Source organism: Gymnoscopelus braueri, assembly GCF_963280865.1.
Source record: "Gymnoscopelus braueri genome assembly, chromosome: 5".
Classification (NCBI taxonomy): domain Eukaryota; kingdom Metazoa; phylum Chordata; class Actinopteri; order Myctophiformes; family Myctophidae; genus Gymnoscopelus; species Gymnoscopelus braueri.
In genome coordinates, this window is record NC_137606.1 from 14528747 (window position 1) to 14551051 (window position 22305).

General features: G+C 42.2%; 1 protein-coding gene and 1 pseudogene across 3 annotated transcripts in view; one reads left to right on the forward strand and one right to left on the reverse strand.

The window, feature by feature from the left end:
* Positions 1-22305, reverse strand: part of caln1 (calneuron 1) — a gene marked incomplete at both ends in the record, with an annotated part of 79034 nt that overhangs the window by 51281 nt on the left and 5448 nt on the right. For both annotated transcript variants that reach the window (XM_080429358.1, XM_080429357.1), the window contains one exon: positions 15812-15933. In XM_080429358.1, the coding sequence (XP_080285484.1) occupies positions 15812-15933 (122 nt within the window). The remainder of the gene's footprint in view (positions 1-15811; positions 15934-22305) is intronic.
* On the forward strand, positions 5955-7327 carry LOC308085141 (nuclear factor 7, ovary-like; annotated as a pseudogene). The gene has a single exon. The product of its transcript is annotated as a nuclear factor 7, ovary-like (transcript).

Sequence of the window (22305 nt, forward strand, 5' to 3'; positions counted from 1 at the left end):
GGGTTCTGATGAACTGTGCTAGGATGGGGAACATCTTCTGGAGTGGAATTAATTCAATCAACCCTAAGAAGTCTATATTCTAGTTATGATCATTCACAGCAACTCCAGGCGACTGCCTTCATCCCAAGATGTACTATAACTGCACAGAAATTGCACCTGATTGTTAATTTAACTGTGAAAGTGGACAAATGGACCCTTACAGATGCATTTTTAAACATTCAGAGTTACACTCAGGATAATGCTTCTACCTGAAGTTGAAGTAGATTTCAAGTAGACTTAAGTATTAGTATAAACAAACCTTGAATATAAAAAAGAAACCTTGGCACTCCTAATCAAAGCTGCTGAGAGACAGACAGGCTGGCTTGGTATGTGAGTAGAATATGTGTTAAACACACAAGTCAATATCCCTTGAATGTCTTTTAAAATTCCATATTCTGTAAGAAAATGCTCTTCCTTTTGCAATATTTTGCCATTTTTTTGTAGGAAGCCTATACAATTACAAACGTTTACTTCAAACACTGCACTGTGAATTGCACATCAGCAATTGGTTCCCTGGCTGTTCTGCACATTATCAGTGTAATGTCATCAGTGAAAAAGGTTGACAGGCTCTTCTGTTCTTCCCTAATGCATATTTCATAAATGTGTCTACAGAGAGGCAAGTGCTGAGAGAGAGAGAGAGAATGGGATGCAGCAGCAAGAGGTTTTTTTACTGGGATACCAGCATGGTGTGCCAGGCAAGATTTACTCATGGAAAAAGGGGCGTGGCTGTGATGTTGTGATTGGTTCGAATGACATTGGGGGCGTTCAGGGGCGGTGCGTCCATATAGGCAACCCAGGCGACTGCCTGGAGCGGCAGTTTGGAGAGGTGGCAAAAAGGCGGCAAAAGTTTTTTTTTTTTTTTTTTGGGGTAGTATTCTGAAATGAATGATGACACTTGCGCGATCGGTTTTGAGGAAAGAAGGTGAGAAATGCGTGCTATCTGTTGTTGTAAGCTTTTATCATCATCCTATCATTGTGGATATAACTCCATATAGGTCAATGATATAAGATTATGTAGTGATATAATAATATATAAATAGCAGTCATTGACTGCCAGTCAACTTTTACGATTGGGTGTTCACTTGATGAACAGTGGGTCGTACCAGGACGGGGGCGGCTCGTTGGATCCGGGCTGGCAGTGGCGATGCACATCCAACAGTGTCCGTCGCTCCGCGGCCGGCCTGAGAGCGAAAGACCGTCTTCCATTGAGGTCGAGGGGCGGTAATAGGAAGAGTGGGCACTAAGGAGGAGTGGGCACCTCGATGTAAAATTGGCTATTAGGTCAAAAATGTAAAAAAACATATATACGTATATATTTGGAAAACGGTCTTAAAGGGATAGTTCACCCCCCAAAAAATATGTTTTTCTATTGATTAGTCACCCCATGGAGACCCCCATGGATATTTATTTTTAGTTTTTGTCGCAATCCTAAGCCAATCATTTTATGGCCAGCGAAACCGCTGCCGGTCATCAAATTATTGACTTAGGAATGTATCCTAAGCCAATAATTTAAAATCTTGTATCCTGAGGCGGACAGGACAGACATACTAGACTGCCACAGCTTGTTTCTAAACATTTTAGCTGATGAATAGTTCAAAAAAACAAATTGCTTCACATGAATAATGTTGGTGTAATTAAGAGATTCAATAGGGGATATATGTTTATATACACAGCTTTACAAATAAAAGAGCGTTATAAAACGGTATCCCAGTCAGAATGTCATTTTTGTCATTTGTTGAAAGTTGAATGTCTCTAAAGAATGCTGTGATTGCTTGGCACGCCTGAACACAATGTTGAGCGTTGAATAATTTTAGGGGCGGTGGAAGTGGAATGACTTGTTCTTGTGGACTGCTATGGGGGCAGGGGTTTTAAGATTGTTATTTTAGAGTCATAAATAGGGCAGTGCACTACCGTGAAGTGTTAAATCCATTGAGCGATAAATGGTCAGTCATATTATACTTTTTGTAGTCATGTGGAAAACGTACTGATGTGCAAATCACTTTCAGTGGATATGTACCAAAACAAAAGAAGTTTGGTTGACACTGTTCCACTGTTTGTGCACTGGAATTAAACATACCCAGCTGTTCTGCCAGTCACATCAACCAATCAGAATCCTCTATCCCAAACCAGGCTTTCGAGTGGCACATTTCAACAATAAAGTTCATAATGCAAAATATCTCTTCCGGACTGACTCATAAAATTGGAACTTTTGGCTGGCTAATCTCGCAGATGTTACAGGGAATGCCATATGACCTGCCACGAAAAAAGCATTTCCCCTGTAGCTGCTTGATCCCTTGCAAATACATTATCATTCATAACAATACGCAACTTTTCTCTGGAGGTACCAATTTCGTCAGCATGATGTCAATAAACAGACACTTCATGCAAACATACTTGCACATGCATGAGATACACATGCATGCATTGCACACAGACATACAGTAAGCACACATTCATAATGTGCACACATAAATAAATGCACACACATGCACACAGAGATGCACAAACAACTAACAAAGGAACATGGACACATCAAAGGCACAAGGATTTGTTTTTGCACATAGAAATTTGCTTCACATGAATAAATATGTCACTGAGTCAGGCCTTTGTGCTGCACTTTCCAATGCATGGGACTTGTTGGAATAGAACACAATACCATTAAGAACAGGTTTTTATATTCATGTCTCCAGTTCTGCACAAAATACTTTACTATCTAGAGCTGCCTTAAAAACAGAAATGATAGGAGTATGCACGGCACTGTTCCACTATGAGGGAAAAGATTCCTAAACTAGAAAAAGTGCTCCTCGGAGCACAGGTCTCCGCCAGGTCAGGTAGGTTATTGTGGGCCAGCAATGTTCGGAATTCGCCAATCAGGATGGAATATGAAAAATCTGACGGAATCATCTTGATCACTTGACTATAGAGATAATGTGTACCGATTGGCATGATGTTTGGACAAAATTTGTAATATAAAAAAGAAAAGTGTTGCAAAAATAGGCCTCCTGGTGGCGCTATAATAGGGCAATGTTAAAAGGGTGACATTTGTTCCTCAACGTAGTGCAAATGTGAGCGCTAAGTTTCACCGCAATCATAATTTGCGGCATTTTTTTCAAAACGGGCCACTCCTGCAAACTTTAGATGTCAATCTTAGCCAAACAGGATGGAATATGAAAAATCAAACAGATCTGTCTTGATCACATGACTATAGAGATCATGTGTACCGATTTGCGTGAAATTTGGATAAAATCTGAAGGCTTAATATCAAAAAATGTGTTTTACATAAGTCTGCCTCCTGGTGGCGCTATAAAAGGCAAATGTGAAAAATGCAGGGCAAAGGTTTTTCCTTGATCTCTAGGGAGTGTGCATACAAAGTTTTACACAGATCGGTGCAGTTATAGGTAAAAACACAAATTTGCCTGTTATAGCGCCACCATGAGGCTGATTTTTAAAAATTCAAGTGCCATTTCTTTCTCGGTATAGTGGGAATGTGTGCGCACAATTTCACAGAAATTGCATGCTGTGTTCATGATTTGACGCATTTTGTTCAAAACGGAGCACTCCTGCAAACTTTGGAAGCCATCAGAATGCAATATGAAAAATCGGAATTACCCATTTCGTTTAATTACTATAGGGATACTGTGTACTGTGTACTGTGTAATTTGCGTGATGTTTGGACACAATCTGTAGGAGTACTGTCAATTTTTTTTTTGCGCAAAAAGCGGCCTCCTGGTGGCGCTATAACAGGCCCATGTGAAAAATGTGTGCTCAGTTTCGCTGCGATCAAGCCAGCGGTGCCGTAGATTAGCTGTTCACAGACAGAATGACACACACGGATGGACGGACGGACGAACGGACAGGGTGCAAAACATACTTTCGCCATGCCTTTCGGCCTGGCGGAGACAACAAAAGCATACAGTAGCCTACCCTATAATTTATTTACGTGCTCCGAGCAGTACTGTGTCCAGTGAACAATTGTTGTGACGGGATCTCTTGTCGCCGAGATCACGGCAACAGAACCAACAGAACATGGTCCCGTCTAGTTTGCTGTGCTTATGTTAACTCTTTCACTGCCAAGAGTATTTTCATAAAGTACTCCCCGTACAGTGCAGTGCCAGCAATTTTTTTTTTTTTTTTTTTTTGCTATTTTGTAATTTAATTTTCAAATAGCTTGTCTTCTGCAATGTTAAACACCTACGACAGTTCTACCAGTAGAGAGCAGCAAATCGACACATTGATTACCTCGCTGACTCGCTCACCCCCTCCCAAACAGGCCTACGTCACATCCGGTCAAAAAACGGATGTGACGTTTTCGACAATCTGTGATCGGGGTAAAATACGATGTGATACACGACTACGATGACTGATCGTCACCCAGACCAAAGAGAACAGAAGTGGACCTCTCCGTTCGTTTTTTATACCGTGTGAAAAACCGTGACTTTCCCTATTCTGGCCGGAAATGACCGCGGGAAAAAAATGAGAACCGGAAACGGAATCTGCGTCATGAAACCGGAACCCAATGAGTCTGAAGGAGTCAGGAAGCGAAAGTGATCATGAAAAATAAACAGAATAGCGCGACCACAGTCAAAAGTAAAAACTCTGGATTTCTCGTGCTGGCAGGGAGGGTACTCGGGAAAAACTCTGGATATCTCGGGGCGTGGCACTGAGAGAAGCTTTAGCAACAATCAGCGCACCTCTAAACATTTGTACATTGATTTATGACTGATGTTGTTTTATTTCTCTCTTAAAGTCAGGAGTGTAATTAGAGCGCTTTCTCCACCCAGCCCTGTGATGTAAGCTACATTTTAAAAAGGGCATTTGAACACTGATGCCTGCCTCACAATGTGGGACAGGGTCTCAATCTGTGGGACGTCTGAGAAGTCATGTAAATGTGGGACTGTCCCACGTGACCTGGTCACCCTAGAACTGCCAATGTGTGAGGTAAAGCTCACAATAAACACATGATATATGAAATTATATTAATTGTTATATAGCACCACAAACATCCAAAGAACCACTGAAGAAGAGATGAAGCACTGTGCGTGCGTGGTGCGTGCGTGCGTGCGTGCGTGCGTGCGTGCGTGCGTGCGTGCGTGCGTGCGTGCGTGCGTGCGTGCGTGCGTGCGTGCGTGCGTGCGTGCGTGCGTGCGTGCGTGCGTGCGTGCGTGCGCATGTGTGTGTACATGTGTGAGGTCTCAGCTTTCAGCAGATGTAAGAAGGACGTTCCAAGTAAGGAAGGAAGTCCACTCAGAGACCATGAAGAAGGAAACAATATATAACTTCCTGTTTCCTCTATTGTTCCTTGTCTCTATAAGTATGAGAAATAAAATACTGTCCTGACTTTGATACATCTCATTCAACCACTTCAATATGTGTGGAGTATACGCTGTACTGTATGTGTATTATAGGCTCTCTGTGTGTGTGTTGGTCTTGTAAAGACTCTCTCTCTCTCTCTCTCTCTCTCTCTCTCTCTCTCTCTCTCTCTCTCTCTCTCTCTCTCTCTCTCTCTCTCTCTCTCTCTCTCTCTCTCTCTCTCTCTCATCTCTCTCTCTCTCTCTCTCTCTCACACACACACACACACACACTCAAACGGAGAGGAGAACAATAAGATTCGCCCTTCCCATCATACTCACAACTTCTTAACGTTCCTCTCTGACGACACGCTCTCTCCCTCTCCCTCTCCCTCTCCATCTCTCTCTCTTGTTCTCACACATGCACACAGAAAGAAGAAATATGACTCACTTCCTCCCTCACTTCCAGTGAGGGAGGGACCGATTTCCACAGCTACAGACTTGGAGTTTAACAAGAACCAGGATTCAAAGTGTAAACTTCAGGGAACATTCTAGAGGAGGAAGTGTTACTACGACTGACTGACTTCCTGTATGAGCAGAGTGTCTGTAGCTTCATTCAGAGACTAAATGGCTTCCACGTCGTCTCTTCCAGAAGAGGATTATTCCTGTCCTGTGTGTCGTGACATCTTTAAAGATCCTGTTCTCCTGTCATGTAGCCACAGCTTCTGTAATAACTGTCTACAGGAATGGTGGAGAGACAAGACAATAAAGGAATGTCCAGTTGTAAGGAAATACATTCAACAGATCATCTACCTTGTAACCTGGCTCTGAAGAACCTGTGTGAGGCCTTCATACAGGAGAGACAGAGAGCTTCAACAGGGTCTGAGGATCTCTGCAGTCTGCATGATGAGAAACTCAAGCTGTTCTGTCTGGAATGTCAACAGCCAGGGTGTGTTGTGTGTCTAAAATCTAAAAAACACACCAACCAGTTTCAGACCCATCGATGAATTCGCTCTGGATCACAAGGAGGAAGTCCAAAAATCACTGAAGCCTTTACAGGAGAAACTGAAGGTCTTTTATGAAATTAAAACGAAAAGTGACTAAACAGCAAAACACTTTAAGGTCCAAGCCCAGCACACAGAGAGGCAGATTAAGGAACATATTAAGGAGCTTCGTCAGTTTCTGCAAGAGGAAGAGGAGGCCAGCATCACTGCACTGAGGGATGAAGAGCAGCAGAAGAGTCAGATGATGAAGGAGAAGATAGAGGGTCTGAACAGAGACATATTAACCCTTTCAAACAACATCAGAGCCATAGAGGAGGAGCTGAGAGCTGAACACATCTCATTCCTACAGAACTACAAGACCACAATGGAAAGAGTCCAGGTCACACTGCAGGACCCACAGCTGGTCTCAGGACCACTGATAGACGTGGCCAAACACCTGAGCAACCTGACCTTCAGAGTCTGGAACAAGATGAAGGACATTGTCTCCTACACTTCTGTCATTCTAGACCCCAACACTGCCCATCCAGTATGCATCCTGTCTGATGATCTGACCAGTGTGAGACCTGGAGAAAGACAGCAGCTTCCTGACAACCCAGAGAGGTTTGACCACTGGCCCTATGTCCTGGGTTCTGAGGGCTTTAACTCAGGGGACTCACAGCTGGGATGTTGAGGTTGGAGACAATACAGGCTGGTTACTGGGCGTGTTAGCAGAGTCTTTCCAGAGGAAGGGAGACAGAGGGGGTCAACTCTGGAGTATAGCGTTCTGTAAAGGTAAATACACAGCACGCTCCTTCTCAGGGCCAGCCACTGGTCTGTCATTGAAGCAGAAACCTCAGAGGATCAGAGTCCAGCTGAACTGGAATTAAAGGAAAGCTGTCATTCTCTGATCCTGATACTAACACACACATACACATCTTCAAACACGCGTTCACTGACACACTCTTTCCATTCATTTGCACTGGTCATACTGTGTGTTACCAGGAAAGGTCAGTGTAACTTTGGAACAACATAGTTAGATTAGACACTTATGTCACTTCATGTGATGTCATCAACATGTCATGTTGTTATGGATCTATTGTTTAGATAATGATTGACTATTGTCTATTATCAATCGTTTATGATCAATAATAAGTATCATTTTCAAGGTATTTTAGTATTTCCATTTCTTGATCATTTATTATACGTTTCGACGTCAGGCAGAAACCTCTTATCTCCATATTTTAACTTTGTGTGGTCTTTTGTAAATGAATGTCCTAGCTGATCATGCTACAGCGTCAGACTAAAGCATCAAAAGTAGCAGATCTACAAGCCCGAAACTCGGCGTGAAGCGACATGTTTTGAGCTTGTAGATCTGCAACTTTTTTGCCATTTTTGAATTTGATTCCAGCTTTAGTTACTAGTTACTTCGCAGATTTAGATTAGTAATTAATCAAATCATTAAATACAAATACGTTTTTTGAAAAGAGCAGATCTAGCCTGAGCATTAAATAGGGCTTTAGTGGTTTATGATCAATAGTTATAATCCAATAGAATGACATATGGTTCTGAATTCAGCATAATGAGTATTTTTCTTTTGCTACTTTAATGTTGATGTTGATTTTGAATGCAGGACTTTTACTTAATAAAAATAATAATAATAGTAATAAAATAATATATACTTTGGTATTACTGCTTTTAAACAAACAAAAACAAACATGACTGTTTCTTCCACCACTGATAGTAATAATAACAAAAATGTCATGATTACAATAACGTATATTACGTGGATAGTGATGGTTATTAATCATTAATCTGCAGCAGCTGAGAGAGAAAAGTGTAAGCACTCTGATAGGGCCTTATGTCAGAGGCGCTGGAATGGAATATGACCTGGGGGGACACATGAATGCGCGCGAAGCGCGCGTTCACGTGGACCGTGCACGCGCGCGAATCGCTTTTCGGGTGGGTTGGTTCGTTAATTTTTTGGGGGGTTAATTCGGTTATTCCGGTTAATTCGGTTCAAAAAGTGTACCCCATGAAGTGTAGATGTCAGAGGTCATTTTGTCTTTCTATTTAAGGGAAAATCAAGAAATCCATGACACATATCATTTAAAAAAAAAAAAAGGAATAAGGAATAAGGAAGGTAGAAGGAAGGCGGTGGGTGTCCCCCGACCTCGCGCTCGCTCGCGGTGGTCGCGGGACTGGACTGATTTTATTATTTATTAAAAAATAAATAATAATATTTCTTTTTTCTTTTTTTGGGGGGGGGGGGGCTGGACTGAATAGTGGGGGGACACAGTGTCCTTTAATTAAACAGGTGCCGGCGCCACTGACTCTCATCAAACAGTTTATTAATCTCAGCAGTGCGTATTTCTTTTAAAGTGGTTTTGCACCCTGAATGCGCACACACCCACTAATGTTTGTAAACAAGAAACCTGTCTATACTGTAAATCCTCTGTGTTGCCACAGAGAGTGAGGGACCGAGAAGGTAGAACACAGTAAAAATCCTCTGATTCTGCCACACTGTTGAATCTGAGAGCAGAGCCGTCTGGATATACACAGGGTTGGGCGAAACCAAAAACGAATGAGAGAGAAGAGTGCATTGATGGGGCACACCTAACTTTTAGTTTTTCAAATACTTACAACGTACACATTCGAGTTATTTTTAATGCCTGGGACGTCAGCAACGGTCGCAACAGGTTCCTAACGCCAAATCAAATGGGTTCAGATCTGAGCCAAGTCTACTGAGGAGGCGCGTCTGAAGCATCTGTCATTTTAGATTTGAACCACTTTAACCATTATCTTATACTTTGGCTATAAAAAAATAGCAGTTATACAAGCTCATAGCGCGGCACCGTGTGCCGCGCTATGAGCTTGTAGATCTGCAATTTTTTGAAAAATCATGAACATGAATCATGAATCATGAATCATGAATCATGAACATTAATTTAGCAAATCTTTGAATATATTTTTTAAAGCGAACATTTGTAACTCAAATCTTTGCTTCTGGGGATTCTACAAATATACATTCTTTTTTTTTAAAAGATATGTACAGTATTTGGCTGCGGACCCCCATCGCAAAATATGTCGTTCGAGGGTCCCCCCAGAAACAAAGATTTGAGTAACAAATGTTCGCTTTAAAAAATATACATATATTGAAAGATTTGCACAAATGTTCACGATTTTAAAAAAATCAACAAGCTCATAGCGCGGCACTCTGGTCCATAGTGTTAGGAGGAGAACTCTAACTTCAGCAAGTTTATAACTTTCCTGTAGGCCTGACCTCGACTAAGTCGACTAGTCGACTGGTTAGTCGCGGGGGGTCCGAGTCGACTAAGTGTCTCTTAGTCGACTCTAGTCGAAGAAAAAAAAAAGGCTTTTTTTTTTTTTTTTTTTTAAGGGCCAAAAATGGCCACACGTAACTTCCACTTTATTCTTCTTATTCCTCGTCTTTGTATTGGTATTGTTTGTGTTGGAGCGCCTCAGTGCGGCTGCAGAGTTCATGTGCAACCTCTTCCAGAGAGAGATAGAGACACTAGAAACAAACTGTGTAGACTTGGCCCTTAGAATTTTTTTTTATTTTTTTTTATTAGTCGACTGCCAGTCGACTATTGGCAATTAGTCGCCAATTAGAGTCGACTAAACAAATCCTTAGTCGGGGACAGGCCTACTTTCCTGACATGTGTTTTTCATCAAGTCAAGACCTTTCTACTTTGTCAGTCTTTTGCCTGTGACGTGCAGCAGGTCAAATTGCTCAATTAAGGCCATACAATTTTTGGAAGGCGAGACACCTGTCAGGTAAACTATTCAAAGTACTAAAAGAAAATTACATAGGTTCAAAAGACTTTTGTGGTGGAAACCATGCAGAGACAAATTGCAGAGCTTGAAGCCATGGCAAGCTTATGAGCGGAGAAAGCTGGATTGTTCATGATCAGAAATGTAAGAAATAGGTCATTAATTTATGCAGGAAAAAAAGAAGAAATATGGAGATAATAAGGTTTCTGACCGACAGCAACGATGTTACTGTGAAGAGCTAATGCTGTATACTGTAGATGCAGTAAAACGCTACAGTGTTATACAGTGGCTAGAACCATACATTAGCTACATTAACTGAAGTTAGCTAGGCAACCAACTGGAGTTAAAAGACCTCTGAAAGTCTTATGTCAAAGAAATGTGACTTATGTGCTGTGCTGACGGTATTGTGCATGTCGTTGGCTCGTTGCCATTCACATGGGTGGCTGTTGCATGTGCACGTATGTCCATGTACAGTATGTTATACTGAACTGTACCATTGCAATTAATGAACAGTTTCTGTTTGGAAATTTGGATAAAATCTGAAGGAGTAATATCAAAAAATTTGTTTTATATAAGTCGGCCTCCTGGTGGCGCTATAAAAGGCAGATGTGAAAAATGCAGGGCAAAGGTTTTTCCTTGGTCTCTAGGGAGTGCGCATACCAAGTTTTACACAGATCAGCGCAGTTATAGGTAAAAACACGAATCGGCCTGTTATAGCGCCACCATGAGGCTGATGTGATTTGTGGCATTTTGTTTAAAACGGAGCACTCCTGCAAACTTTGCAAACCATTTTTAGCCAATCCGGATGGATTATGAAAAATCTGAAAAACACGTATTTTTTAATGACTACAGAGATACTGTGTACCGATTTGCGTGACGTTTGGACAAAATCTGTAGAAGTACTGTCAATAAATGTGTTTTGCAAAAAGCGGCCTCCTGGCAGAGGTTCTGAATTGGCATCCAGGGAGTGTGTGTGCACAGTTTCTCTGCGATCAAACCAACGGTGCATGAGATTAGACAGACAGACGGACGGACGGGGGGGGGGGGGGGGTTTGCACAAATCGGCCTCCTGGTGGCGCTATAACAGGCCCATGTGAAAGATTTGGGGCAGAGGTTCTGAATTGGCATCCAGGGAGTGTGTGACAACTAGTGGCTCTGAATAACTTCATGTGTGGGATGTACGTAGTGCATTGTTTGTGAGTGGCATGCTATCATTTGTTAATGAGGCTGACTGTTTGTGTCTTTATTGTGTATTTGTGTATTCATGCGTAATTGCGTATGTGTGAATGCGTGGTGCCTGCATTATGTAATCCATTTGTGTCCACATCCTGTCTGACCTTTCCGATGTACTGTTGCAACAGGGCTCAGAATCAGCAGAGAAGAAGCCTGTCATGGCCACTTAGCCCGACAGCAACTTCAACATGCATGGCACTCAGACGAATTAATCATAGAGGAACCACCTAGCAGGCATCACACCACCCGTCATTTTAAATATCAACTGTAAATCCACGACCTCAGTGACATAACAAGTGCATCCAAAGAACAAGCTTCAAGTTCCCAAACTGAACTGAACAATTTTGGTTTGAGTGTCAAGAAACCAGATTGAAATGTTTCCCAAATGTCATGGGGTACCCAAGGTACCCCTGTAGGTCTGTTAAGAGTGGGATCCTATGGGGAGACACAGAGTCCCCCAGGTACACCATGTACTGTACCCCATGTACCTCATGTACCCAGTGTACACCTAAGTACCATGAGCTCCTGGGGGCACCTGGGGTAGGAAGCTCAAGACAAGAGTCAAGAGCAACAGCAGAATAAGCTATTTGGCATTGGTAGAGTCATACTTTTCACCCTAGTTTTCTAAAAGGAAAACTTTGGAAGGATTTGATGAGCATGATATGGAGGTCATAGTGACTCTAACCTTTGACCACCTCAGGCTACTTCTGTTCAGTTCATCCTTGAGTCCCAGTCAGAACTGGCGCCAGGATGAAGTGACTGAGGGGGGCAGTTGAAAATCGTGAGGGGGCAAATATTTTTTATTATTTGGAGACTTTTTGGATTTTGCCACCGATGTGGCCTGATGTTTTTTATCATTAATTTAACCTACACGTCTGTCAGGACATTGGAACTGCCATTTACAAGAAAAACCCAGTAGAGGTAGGCTATATAACATAAGTGGGCTAGTTTCACTGATTGTACACAACCCGACATTTGATCAACTACAAAATATAGATTAATAAATGCGACAACATACAGCAAAATCCCCAAATTACGAGAGTCCAAGCAAGCAATAGAAATTATTAACTGCAAACAAATTCAAGTTTAGGCTATCACTATAATGCAAAATCAGAGAGAAGCTGCACAATAAAAGCATTCTTCAATGTTATGTTCATGTAATAACTGTATTTTAGGCTCTGCTTCGGGGGGTTTGTGATCTCAGATTCTATGTCATGCTTGCACAGGTAATCTGTAATATCACAGGAGCAGAGTCACACCGCCAATCTGAACGCAATAACGTTGCAATAAATGGTAAACGGTTAATCCTGAAACTGTTGTTTTCATATTGCTGATTGTTCTAAATTGATCAGGAAAAGCAAGCAAGGTGTTCAGATATGGCTGTAAGGAATACATGCCATAATATCCTGCTGTCCTGCAATAACCTATTATCACTAGAAAACCAATCCAACACACTTTGGTGTTGTCATTGTGTTAGGCTATTATTATTCTAATTTAATAAAAATAAATTCAGTGATCATCTTGACTGAGGGGGCCGGGCTAGTCCAGGTGAGGGGCGACACCCCCTCTAATAGTATCATCCTCTAGTATTTGGTGGTTTATTTTATACAGTAGTTGTGGAATTTTGTATCAAATTACAATTCATATACATTACATTATGTTGGTACCAATTGGTCAACATTTCAGATTTTTCCATAAAAGTATTTTTAAACAGTCTAGTTCTCTGGGGCTGCTGTGCATGGAAATAAACAATGTCTATAAATAAACCTTTCAAATGATGCCAGCGAACCTTTGCCACCTTGTATGAACCGGCCCCTGTACCTGACAGACTATATTGTTTTGATGGCACATTACATCTCAATATCCAGACTGGATGCTTCCCTTGCAACAACTCCTTAAGGACCAAAACCTTGCCAGCATTGTGCCTTGCACTGATAAATTACTGCCCCGTTGCTACGCTTCTCTCTGATCAATGGCAGACTACAACAAATCCATAGAAAGATACAACTACTGTACTTGAGTGCTTCACTGCTTCTCATTGGAAAGATATAGACTTGGCATTGACCATGCATTATGTAAGACTCTTGTGGGTAACAATTGCCTGTTTCTGGTAGGGTTTAACAAAGTGCACTAATTGACTGATTCCACACTGTCAGTCATGTGACAGCTCGGCTCGCTATAGCGGCTTAATTCTTAATAGCTCTGCACAAATATAGTGGGCTGCCTCTGTAAATAGTGTGAGGCAGAATTGTTGAATGTGCACTAAAATAGGCAAGAGTAGAAGTCTTCACAGGGCTACCTGTACTGACAATGCCCGAGACCCGTACATGTTCAGGTCCATCGTTTCTTATGGTCAGTCGGGTCCGGCGTCGGACCAGATTCTATGACCTCGGTTCCCACGATTGTTTATCATTATGTGTAATACCCAAGAGGATGAAAAGACCCATACTCAGCACTGATAATAAGGAGAGAAAAGCATGAAGTGCTGCATTATGATTAGGCTGACCTAGGATCAGATTACTGCTGTGCAATATATAAGTAAAAAAAGCTGAGCTGCGCAAGCGTGCCAGGCTCCCAGCTGGCTGAGTACAGTAACTTGAGACAGCGTAAAGCTCTGGTCAGACAACTGCGTCAGACGTGTCGTAGTCAGCGCATCTGAAAAGTATGCTGATCTGTCAGACGCATACATTTCCAATATTATATTGCGGGGCTGTAGGTGCTGCCGACAAAGTGACATTTGTTTTCTCACTGAAAGAAAACTACAAGCAAAATGGTTGCCAAGTGCAGTCGACGCGCTGCACTTCTGTTCTGTTGGTTGGCACTTGTGACAATGACAACATGCAATTTTATTATTGTAGGCTGCTATGGAGTAGCCTATAACTGGCATCTACTTATAGAACGTTATTTTTAATAGCAATTGTAATTATTAGGTTTGTCAGATCCATACCCAACAGTCGGGGTCAGTTCTGTAATATCTCGGAACAAATCGGATCAAAGAATTTCACAGGTACCATTAGGGTTTGGTTCCATCATAAAAAAAATGGTCAGAACCAATCGGGTCTCGGAACAAATTTCACGGGTCCATTAGGGTTGGGGGCATCATTTTGGACCCGTGAAGAGCTCTAGACTACATTATGTGTAGCTGTATTAGAGAACAAAAATGGACACATGGTATTTACAATTACATGCAGTGGTGTGTTTTCACTGTTATAAGATGAAAGAAAATCTATATATAGACACCATGCTTTAGGGATATAAAACATAATGTATACACAATAGTGATTGCACTATATAGTTGTACAGCTTTTCGCAACTGTGCTTGCCATGCACAAGGGCAGTTCACTGTCTTTTGAAGGTATTGTTGGAGTTGGGGAAGCACTGGCCTTTCATTCCCCCTGCTCAGGTTTCACATTTATTTTACCATAGCATATCAATTCTCTGTGGAATCAAATGAGAAATGTATGCTGTGCCAATCTCTCCATGCATATTAAAACTCAAGCAACGCTGATGGAGCAGCTGGCTATTACGGTGCACACTGCAGCCAATTTGCCTAGCAGCGGCTTAATGTGGCATTGGTGGATTAATATTATTTAAGTCTGGGTGCCTCTAGTTCATTCACCCCTCTGTCTCTGTGACACTACCACTGCTGACTCCAATAGACTGTATCGATCTGCCTCGTGTTGTACAGGCTGAGGTGATTACTTTCAGACACAGGCTAATAACAAAGGGTTCATAAACACAGCATCAGCTATGGGCTCATGACAAAACAAAAAGACGAAGCCAGCACACAGCAAATGACTCTACTACTGTTAAGAATAACGCATAACTCTACTTGGAAGGCCTAAATGCTTGTTGGCTCAGAAGATGAGGACGCAGCTTGTTTGCAGAGTGTTTTTGCAGTACCATGTTTTATTTGAGAGTACCACTGATGGCCCCCTGTGTTCTGAAAGAGCTATCAAAGCTATGATATTTGTAATTATGCGGTACCAACAGTGTTTCTGAAATACTGCATACTGTACACTTCAAACTGCTTTTTCATACTTGAGACACAGAGATTATTTTATGAAATAGCATGTCATGTTACGTTGAGAGGTTGTTCTTTTTTTAATATAATCCACTGAGAACACATTTAAATGATTTTAGTGCTACTACTATACTATACTATACTATTACTGCTAGACTGAAACACCTCTCTTACAAGGAACTACTTGTGCTTTCCACAAATTTGTGATTTAGCGTGCACTGTGGCACCAAAACCAATGTTTGCCAGTTCACTGTACAATTGTGTATTGAATTGCAATAAAACATCACTGCGCCATATCACAATAAAAGAATAACAATGAATCCTTTCCTCTTTGCAGGAGGAGTCACCAGCTAATTTCATATTCCCCAGGTCAGCTAATAATGTCAAACATACTGTACAACATTGCCCCAGTCTTTCACTTTCACTATAAGGTCAAACCCAGGGTGTCTCACCATCTAGCTCCTCTACTGAGATGCTGGCCAACACATCACTGTCAGTGTCAGACATTGAGCGACTCAGGTAGTTCCCCTTGTAAAGCAGGCCTGCCGTTACATGGTGGAACGGCATCTTCTCCCTATGGAACACACAGAAACAGAGAAGAGAGAGAGAGAGAGATATTTAGTTATGGCAGTGGCTTTGAAGAACTACTGTATACAGCAACATCATGGGTGTTTATTTGTACAAATGTAACCAAATGGACCCATAAGCATCTGAGTTACAAATGGAAACAGAAACAGAGAAGAGAGATCTAAGTCCATGTTTATTTATTAGTGCCTGAGGTTAAATTTGGAGTATCATAATGTATTAACATCATCTTGTGCTATCTTTGTTTAGTAGTACAATGGCTGCAGGTACAAAAGCATTGCTGTATCGTTTTGTTCTTCACCTAATGGCCACCCCTCATCAGATATGTTTGTCTCACAGACTCATTACATGGTTTGATGTCTTGCCTGTCCTTTTGTCTGAGCTTTAAGTGATTTATAGCCTACCTGAACTTGATAGTGTTTGTGGGTTCATGTGCAGTTTTTTGTTAAGAGTTGCTTGTGACATCCCACCCTGTCCCCTAGATTATGCTTTTTGTTGTGTCATGTAATTCCTTCACACTCTTGGCACTATCCCTTGATTGTGCACAATGCAGCTGGCTCTGCCCCTGAACGATATTGTGCGGCAGCCATACCCGTTAAACATTATGCCGACTGCCTTATTTGCGCCTGGAGGTGTGGCTGATGGGCGTGTCGTTGCGATATCCGTAAAATTGCTATCGTGCCCGACACGCGTATGGGAAACCGCATGGCGTGTCCTCAGACCCCCCCCCCCCCCGCTATCCATTCCATTTGGTTGTTTACAAAGAGCGCGCCTGGAGATGGAAATGGTCGGGCACACATTGCATGCATGCAAGATCCCAGAGCCGATCTGAAAGACTCATATTTCTTTTTTTTTTACTTACATTTTTATCCCGCGATTTTTGTAACACATTTTTTTCACCCGGAGCCAATTTCCTAAGTGATCCTGGGCGCTACACCTGCCCTACACCAGCACTACACCAGTCCCCTTCAGCCTAGGGAGGCCAGGGCCGAGCTCATGCTTCCTTCAATGCATGAGAGCCAACTGACCTTTTCACCTGACAGGGGGGAGTTTCCCTGGTAGGACGTAGCGCGTGGAAGGAACACGTTATTCCAACCAGTTCCCTTCCCCTCCATCAGGCGCCCCGGCTGTCATGGGGGAGGCGGTATAGCGACCAGGATTACTACATGTTTTTGTGAGGGTATTGACTACCCTAGGAGACACGGGGAGAACATGCAAACTCCACACAGAGTAGGCCCTTTCACCAACGCCACCTAGGGTATGGGCGCTGATGACGCGGAGGAGAAGACACGCCCACAGCGTCCCCGGCGGGAATCGAACCCAGGACCTTCTAGCTGTGAGGCGAAAGACTCATATTTCACTCACAATTTAGGTGGCATTTCAAAGACTTATATTATATATTATTATTATATATATATTTTCGGAGCAGCTCTAGCAGATTGGAAATGCAGAACAATCCCTGCGCTCAAGCATTTTTGAGAGTTTAGTGTTAGGATAGAAGAGTCTGTCACGCTCAATACAGCCTCTGTGAGGAAGAATGATCTCTTCATGCATCTGATAAATATTCTCAAATAGCTACGTTGATGTATAGATACGTTGATTTCAGCCTACGTTGATGTCATGAATCCATAGGGTCATTATGCCATGCCGTGTCTGTCTCTGTATACAGTTAACATATTACCGGGCATTATTGCCGATACGCGAGAGTCACACAACATTCAGAAGTCTTCCTAATTCCCCTAATACACCTAATTCTCAACAAATCTCTGTGATTCAAACTTTCGTATAATTAGCAGAAATGAGAGTGTAAGATTTTAGTCTATTCAAAGACAATGATTTGTGCGGTGCAGTGGCATTCGCTCCAAACCACACACTTCGGTTCCATTAATTGTGCAGGAAATAAAGAACGGATATAACGCTCTAACACAGGCACTTCGGAATTAAGTGATTGTGAATGTGACTGTCATTACAATGTTACTGTAATCCACTAAAGTATGACTGTTAATTCCTTGTGTTTTTATCAGCAGTTGCCAGTTAAGCTTATCAAAGACAAATCGTTCGCTATAACCACACCAGACCATTCAGTTTAAATAATCCAGAACACAAGTGATTGCTGTAATTTAAAGTTCTATATGTTTGAGTGTTGGTTCTGTGAATCAAAAATGATTTTATGCCAAGGCAATCAAAATGGTCCAGCTTGAAATGTAAATATCAGACTGTCTCTCTTCCATGGGCATAACGCATACAGCCGGTCTGCTCTTAAAGGCAATAGCACCTGGCATGCTGATTGGTTTTATTAATGTAATGCCCAAACCACATCTATCTATGCATAATGTAAGGGGTACTTACACCCAATTAGGTATAAAAATGATGTCGTGAGTCATGTGACAATGACTGTCAAACAGGTTTTTGATATTTCATACAGTTTGCCTGTAATTGCCATCAATAATTGGTGGGCGTGCCGGCGTGGCCTATTTCTGACAACAAAAAAACGGCATATGTCATAAATTGGAATCATATGTTGAGCACTTTCTCTTCTACCCATATGGTGCTACAGGTTGCAGCCTCGTGTCCTTCCGGCTGCAACGCACGGCCACAACTGACACAGCACTGGCGAAGACCTGTGCTCCTAGGAGTGCCTTTTTCTAGTTTTTAATCTCTGCTTCATTAGTCTCGCTTAGCCAGACAACTATTCCACAATCTACGAATGCTATATAGTCTGGAACTACACCTCCCGAAATCCGAGAGAGGAAACTGGCACTTCCGTTCACGAAAATATATTTAAAAATATCTTTACATTTTATTTTTAAAATTCCATTTCTGCTAAGCAGCAAGCTAAATATACTTAGTTAATTTTGATTTATATTAGGATAAATTTGCGCGACTGTAAAGACGAAACGGAAGTGGGGAGGAGGCTTCACATCCGGTTTATATTTTAATCATGATCAGAGCTTCCAAGACCCAGACTGTATGACCGGAAACATTTGAAAATTGTGGGAGGCAACAGTCTGGCCACGCGAGACTACTGCTTCATTGACCTTTGTTTACTACTTAATTTTTTATCTGCTTTGTATGCCTTTGTCTTCTCCTTGCCTGATTTCTTTTTTCTTTTTTTTTTACCAAAATTTTTTATCCCGCGATTTTTATAACCCATTTTTTTCACCCGGTGCCAATTTCCTAAGTGATCCTGGGCGCTACACCAGCCCTACACCAGCATTACACCAGTCCCCCACAGTAGGGAGGCCAGGGCCGAGCTCATGCTTCCTTCAGGCATGAGAGCCAACTGACCTTCTTGTCACCTGACAGGGGGGAGTTTCCCTGGTTGGACGTAGCGCGTGGAAGGAACACGTTATTCCAACCAGTTCCCTTCCCCTCCATCAGGCGCCCCGGCTGTCATGGGGGAGGCGGTATAGTGACCAGGATTACTACATGTTTTTGTGAGGGTATTAACTACCCTAGGAGACGCGGGGAGAACATGCAAACTCCACACAGAGTAGGCCCTTTCACCAACCCCACCTGATTTCTTTTTTCATATCTTTTGATTGACTCCCTCTGTGCCGAACCTCTGCAAATAGGTTTTTACGGTGTGGCTACAGTCCAAAACTGCTGCAGCTGCTTTCTGTAATAGCCCAACTATCTGTCTGAAGAGGATGCTAATTTCAGTCCAAGTTCAGCAAATAAACGGTTTCCTAATGGCAACTGGGTGAAAAGATGAAAACAGACACACACACACACACACACAAACACATGGATTTCTGATCATTCCCGAATGGTTTCATTCCGCCCGCAGTTCATTTCTGACTGCCCTCTGCAAAGTCTAAGTATCGTCTGCTCCCACAATATTTCGATTGGGCTCCGATTACATTAAAAACAGAAATAAAGAATGAGAGAGAGAGACTGACAGACAGACAGACAGACAGACAGACAGACAGACAGACAGACAGACAGACAGACAGACAGACAGACAGACAGACAGACAGACAGACAGACAGACAGACAGAAAGAAAGAAAGAAAGAAAGAAAGAAACAGAGGCACAGAGAGAGAGAGAGAGAATTATAGCACCACGGACAGCAATACAATAGGTTGGGCTTACTGCTCCTCAGGCTATTAATAAATAATAGATGCATAATACCACAACGTTTCAAAATTACGTTCCCCTCCTCTGCATTTAGACAATCAGATAATTGTGCTCATATCAAGCTTAAATAAACCGCACTTGTCAGTCCTTGCCTTGCTTTGGCTTTGTAATCTCCTGCTTTGATCTTCTTTCAAACTTTGTCAAGTCCATACTGTGCTCCTCCATGCTGCAACAGTGCTCAACCCACACAGTTGCATGCTTCAGGTGCGCTACATACTGCTTATTGCAGGGCTGGACCCGCGTTTTAGTCTTGTTTGCTTGTTCAATTTTTCGCCTATTCCCGCCCACAAAAACATTGCTTGCTGCTATCATTATTCATCCGTCTTCCTCACCTGCTGGAGCTATAGATTCTTCTTTGCTGGCAAGAAAGACAGGACGCTTCGTCCCTGCATCGACTACCAGGGCCCAAACGACATCACCATTAAGAACAGGTACCCTCTCCTTATCTCTTCAGCATTTTTGTTATTGCGAGGTGCTAAGAACACTTCAACACTCCTAATGGGCATTACAAGGTAGCCTGGTAAACCCTCCCTCCGGAAATCTCATTTGTAATTTATTTCAGAAGTTTGAGAGCGTTTTAAAACCGAAAGTAAGAAGTAAAGACAACGCACAAAAAACAATGGCTGCCGTTCGTTTTTGGTCGGCTGCACTCAGGCTGCACTCGGTTCGGGCTCACTCGAACTCGCCACCTGCTGGCCAACTTTCGCTGTCAATCACAGAACGATGAGCGACGACGCTGATAGGCTCGTCCATTTGGTGAACGGGCTAGAAACGCCCAGACAAGCCTTCAGACCAGACTCCTTCCTGAAATCAAATGGAAATGAGATTTTCCGGAGGGAAGGGCTTTACCAGGCTAATTACGAGGTACCTCCCCTTGCCGTATTTCGGTCCAAAAACATCTGTTTTTGGTCTTAACCACTTGAAGCACCCCCTATTCTGGAGGGAACATTTGCCAGAACGGCAGCTCTTCTGGCGAAGGGTTTTTGGTGTAGAAGGAAACAAGAGCAGACCAACTCAGGCCCGTTTTACTAAGTATAGAGGAGGGTTAAAGTGGTTAACATATCTGGGTTTTTGCATAATGTATTTATTATACACGAGTTCATTCGGAAATAGCATATTTCGAGAGTGCTGGCCTGCCAGGTGCTCTCTGGTCATTCAGAAATTACAGTCTGGTCGGAGCGTCGGAGATTCTCAGAGCGTATTTCCCGACACACCCGTAGTTGTTATAGAGAAATATTTTGTTACATAACTACATTTTCTATTCATACAAAAGAGGCATGCTTAATACAAATACATACTATTTATAAAGCACCTTTGAGTAAACTTTTAATATCTTTAAGTATCTTTTGTATCTCTAAGAAGCGTGTGTCCTCTTTTTGGGGTTCAAAATGTGGTCACCCTACACAGGAAGTCTGAGATCCACATTACTAGTAGACCCCAACTTGATTTATAAGACTTCTGTCTTGTGCTATTGAATCGCACTATTGGGTGCTCTTGCCAGCAATCCCCCCAGATGTTACACAGCTTTTTTCATACATAATGTCTAATTCGTTCATTATTGAAGTGTGTGTTATAATTGTGGTTACCATCTACTCCTGGAACAGTATTGTAATAAGCAAAATTATTTCTGTCAGATGTTTCAACACTGCTGAATTCCACACAAACTATTGATTACCAATATACATTATACATAATACATTATCCTTATGTTTATCCTCCAGGTGTAAATGAGATTTGGAGTCATCCAATTTTTCTCACATGTGCTTTGTTGTAAATGAGCAAATACACATTCTGGCCAACGGCAGAATACTAAACAGATCTGTGGGAGAACCTTGCCGTGTTTATGGATATTCGTCAGAGAAGGGCACTTGTTAGCTCCGCCTAGATGTAGGCAGGACAGAGAATCCTGTGTTTGCCCCTGTCTGTCTGTCTGTCTGTCTGTCTGTCTGTCTGTCTGTCTGTCTGTCTGCCCGCCCACAGCTATTCTCACAAACTACTAGACAAATTAGCATCATATTTTGTGTGCATGGCACCAACAGGCCAAGGAACTCAATTCCTCCTCAAATATTTTTCAAATCAGTCAACCTTAATTATGTTATTTTTGTTAATTGATCATCTCAGACCCACCATTCTCCCAGGTTATGGGTATGTGTCAGCGAGGCTATGACAACCCCCCAAATTACTAACTAGAGTATTAATGTCCATGGACATTCAATTCAGTC